Here is a 4,863-nt window from a genome sequence, read left to right as displayed (position 1 = left end):
TGCAGGAAGTACAAGGATTGGACAGCAGAAGACTGGTGCAAAGTTATTTTCTCTGATGAAGCTCCCTTCCGACTGTTTGGGACATCTGGAAAATCGATCGTTCACAGAAGAAAAGGTGAACGCCACCATGAGTCCTGTGATGTGCCAACAGTGAAGTATCCTGAGACCATCCATGTGTGGGCTTGCGTGGGGTTGCTTTTCAACCGAGGGAGTGGGCTCTCTCATAATTCTGCCCAAAAACACTGCCAGGAATAAAGAATAGTATCAAAACGTCCCGCAAGAGCGACTTCTTCCAACGATCCATCAGCAATCTGGCGATGATCCGTGCATTTTCCAGCATGATGGATTACCATGTCACAAAGCAAGAGTGATAAAGAAGTGGCTCGAAGATCATTACATTGCAATTTTGGATCCGTGGCCAGGCAACTCCCCAGATCTCAATCCCATAGAGAACCTGTGGTCAGTCCTCAAAAGGCGAGTGGACAAGCAGAAGCCTACAAATTGTGATCAACTCCGAGAACTAATAAGGCAAGAATGGATCGCCATCAGTCAGGATTTGGCCCAGAAGCTAATATCCAGCATGCCAGAGCGAATTGCAGAGGTTATGAAGAACAAGGGTCAACACCGTAAATATTTACTTTTTTATTTATATTTTTTGCCAATAAAAGCCTTTAAAACTTATGATATGCTTATCATTGTTTTTCAGTATACCATAGAAACGTGGAAAAATAATCTACAAATACTGAAGCAGCAAACTTTGCAAAACACAAAATTTATGTCACTGCCAAAACTTTTGGCCATGGCTGTAGTAAACGAAACCGCGCATCTGCACCATTCATTAATACAGACTCGCAGAACATGCAGGATTCATGTTTAAATAGTCATTTTTTCTGGCTTAATATTTACAGATACTAGTCCATATTTAAGTGTAATCACCAACTTTTGATTCATTTATTTAAAATTTGACAAATTCCGTGACATTCTGTGTTATACAGTAAATTCCGTTTTTGGATTCCTCGATTCCGTCCGCGTTTTCCGCATCGCGGAAATCATAGGGCCGTGTGTGTGTGTGCGCGCGACAGAAACAGAAACGACATACCGTTGTGTAAATAAGATAAATAACATACGGCTATTTAGTTTGTTTAATAAAACAACAAGGTATAGACCTGTTCTATAGGAAAGGTAACCTTAAATTACTTCCTTTGTGATCTGGCGCTATATAGAAAATAAAATAAAATAAAATTAACGACCTTCAAGGGGGGCGGGGCGCACCCCTAATATAATGGCAGGGGAAACACAGCTATACTCAATTGTAGTAAAAATGGGATTATATATATATATATATATATATATATATATGTGTATATATATAGCACCACATGTGCAGCAGTCACAACATGAGCTTATAATTGTAATATTGTTTAGGGGCACAGTACAGTAATTGGATTTAGTGTGTCGCTGCATTCATGTCCTCTTGGACTTTTTCCTGATTCCTGAGAAATTTAAATTAGATAGTCTATAGCACAGTCATTGATATGTATAGGGTATGTACTGTATTCCTGCAGACGGAGTCTGCCCATACTAGCCACTTTGTACTTCGGCAAATTTATTATAGGCCTTGCTGGAGGTCCTGGACATCTTGTTTAGATACATGGCATCATGGATTCTATCAAATACCAACAGATAAAAAATCAAAAAGTGACTGACTCTGTTAGAAATCTTATAATGGGCCACGTTTGGATCTTCCAACCGGACAATAATCCAAAAACAACCTTAAAAACAACACAAAAATGGGTCACTGGGCACAAAACAAAGCTTCTGCTATGGCCATTCCAGTTCCCTGACCTGAACCCTATAGAAAATGAGTGTGGTGAACTGAAGAGGAGAAGCACCATCATGGAGCTGGGAATCTGAAGGGTCTGGAGAGATTCTGGATGAATCGAATCAATATTATAAAAAAGTTTAATAAAATATATAATTAATTAAATAAATAAAATTATTTGCACACAAAAATGTGTTGACTGCATTGTCATTGTTTACTTTTAATTTTAATGTTTATTTAATGTTCATCTGGTTATTTTAAGTGGCTTCAAACATACCTCATACAATCATTTACATCATTATTTTATAATATTTTTAATGTTTCTATATTTTTTGCCAACCCATCTCAGCGGTAGTTTTTAGACACTTTCACACAAACAGCAGTTTTGTCATCCCACTTTGAGACAACATTGGTAATTATTACAAACCAGAGTTCTAATGGCAAAACCGGGAACACAGATGCTCTGAGGCCTCCTGGTGCACCAGCTGTTGTCTTGCAGCGGTACATGATGGGAGTTTGGATGTTTCTTGTCCTCAAAAGACCACCAGGCTCTCATTGCACCATTTCACAATTAATATGCCGATTTTGCCTCATAAATTTGTGTTTATGTTTCACTTCTACAGACGTACATCTTTACAGACAGTCCAGATGAAGACATCTCCTCTGAAGGTAGATCATCTTTCTTCTGCAGGATTGATCTGAGCTTATGAATCTTTGCCCTGAGCTCAATGCATGTGTCTTTGCTCTCAGGATTTAACATCATCGTTACCGACTGCCCGCCGGAGCACAGTCATCAAGCTTTATCCTGCAAGATGGCTGCCGAGTACGACCACTTCATGGCTTCTGAAAAAAAGTGAGTCGACCAATAACATAATGTGACCTTATTTTATTTTCATAGCAGATACAGATTTTTTCTTTTCTAATCGTATGTATTGTGTATTGACTTTTGTATTTACTATTTTATTTATTTTATTTTACAAATTCACAACCTTTAACTGTTTTAATATTTATATTTACTTAACATTTAAATACTAAGAAAAAAGTATCTTTAAATACATTTGAAAATGGCAAAATATGATTTAAAATATACCTGTCATTCTGTCTTATATACATATACAATATATATATATACAGTATATATAATTTATGCATTTAGCAGATGTTTTTATCCAAAGCAGCATTCCAGCTATACATTTTTTACCAGTATGTGTGTTCCCTGGGAATTGAACCCACGACCTTTTGCACTGCTAACACATTGCTCTACCACTGAGCCACAGGAATATATATAGTAGTCAACATTTGAAGTGGATCAAGAAAGTTTATCAAATTTGTCCTAAGATAAGAATGCATTTTGGTTTTAGGTTTTAGGACAACTTTGATGAAAGGTTTTGATCTACTTCAAATGTTGACTACTGACTATAGGGCTGGCCCCAGATGAGGCTTGGTCGACCAAAATGTTTTGCTTAGTCACAGAAAAAAAAAATCCACAGACGAACTCATGTAGTCTGTGACGGACAGATCGTTAACGGCCGGGCTATGGTAATACAGTACATCGGGCAGCACATCCAAATGCTCACCTATCATTCATTGACCTCAAATATGGCTTATCATCTGAAATATGTAAGTATTAGCAACTTTACATGGCCGCTCAATCTAATGTTAACCTAGAGAAATGTGTGGAAACTGAACAACAGCTCACTCACTGCAGGACAGATGGAGGCACCGGTGCACTCACGTAGCTACTCCTAAAATACTCCATCATTTTTGGCCATACAGAAAAGAGTAATACATCTTTCGAAATCTGTAAAGACTCTACGTTTATTTGTGTGCACTCACAATAACAACAAAACATTGTGCTTTTGTAAAATAATGAAAGCACACAGGATGCTCTTTCTGCCGTCTCGGTCTCTGTGAACTTGAGCACGATACTCTGAAACTCTGTGTATACTTGCCTTGCAGATAGGAAAGCATATCTATAGAGAGCGAAATGTCTACTTTCAAATGAACCAATTCAAATAGAAAACAAATTTTCTCAGATTATGTAATCCGTATGAAACATGCATACAGGCGCGTCCACTGCGGAGATGATTCCCTGACACATTCATAATCATTTGCTTCTGTGGTGCACTGTGGCAAGCTTTATGCGTGTGCTTGAGCGCTTATAGGATATGCAGGCAATTAAAGGCTCATTATAATGATTTAAATAGTTTATTAATAAATGTGCGATTAGTCGACTAATGCTTAAAATGAACGACTACTAGTACCAGAAAGTAGAAAAATCTTTAGTCGAGGGCAGCCCTAATATATATATATATATATATATATACTTTTAAATCATCTTTTGATTTTATTATTTATTTCCACAGGTGGTTGTGTCATGTTGATGATGATAACTACCTGAACCCTGGACCCCTTTTATCTCTCCTGACGGCCTTCCCAGCGGACAGCGATATCTATGTGGGAAAACCAAGCCTGGATCGGCCAATGAGAGCCCAGGAGCTGCTGGAAGGAAATAAGACGGTCAGTTGTTTTATTGATATTCTCTTACCAACATTTTTCTGCCATGAACTTGTAGCAAAAGAGCCTTTTCCTTCAGGGATCAATCAGTGATTAGAGCTTTATTGCTTATTGATCTGGACAATTCTGTCTGGTATTTTAACGTATAGCCGGAGAGAAAAACTGTCAATACTGTCGGGGGAATTAATCCAATCATGTACAATGTGTGATGGCAGTCATTTGAGTGTGTGTGTTTGTAGTCATGCTGTCTTTGGGGCTGCTCCCTCAGTAGTGTGTGTTTGTGTGAGGTCTGCAGGAACAGAAAAGCCATTCAGTTCAGCTTTCCTCATCCTTTCTTTCCCTCTGTTTCTCTGCTCTGCTGATCTCTTGGGTCACAGAGGCACCTGGGTAATAAAAACTAAACGTGTCTTTTCATTTCTGCCGCCCTGCCGGACTCTACCTCTGTTCGTTGGAAAGAAAGACCAAAAAAAAAAAAAAAAGGTTTAGTTATACCTGCCATCCCCATTTCTGTAGTCCTTCAGTTC

The 4,863-nt window shown here is 38.3% G+C and overlaps 1 protein-coding gene across 2 annotated transcripts in view; it reads left to right on the top strand.

Annotated features, from left to right (window-relative positions):
* LOC107665528 (beta-1,3-N-acetylglucosaminyltransferase manic fringe-like) overlaps positions 1-4,863 on the top strand; it is a 19,519-nt gene that overhangs the window by 8,999 nt on the left and 5,657 nt on the right. For both annotated transcript variants that reach the window (XM_016456441.1, XM_016456442.1), the window contains exons 2-4: positions 2,446-2,491; positions 2,573-2,675; positions 4,189-4,342. In XM_016456441.1, the coding sequence (XP_016311927.1) occupies positions 2,446-2,491; positions 2,573-2,675; positions 4,189-4,342 (303 nt within the window). The remainder of the gene's footprint in view (positions 1-2,445; positions 2,492-2,572; positions 2,676-4,188; positions 4,343-4,863) is intronic.

Source organism: Sinocyclocheilus anshuiensis, unplaced genomic scaffold, assembly GCF_001515605.1.
Source record: "Sinocyclocheilus anshuiensis isolate Anshui unplaced genomic scaffold, SAMN03320099.WGS_v1.1 scaffold543, whole genome shotgun sequence".
Taxonomy (NCBI): domain Eukaryota; kingdom Metazoa; phylum Chordata; class Actinopteri; order Cypriniformes; family Cyprinidae; genus Sinocyclocheilus; species Sinocyclocheilus anshuiensis.
This window is presented reverse-complemented; position numbering and strand designations above follow the sequence as displayed.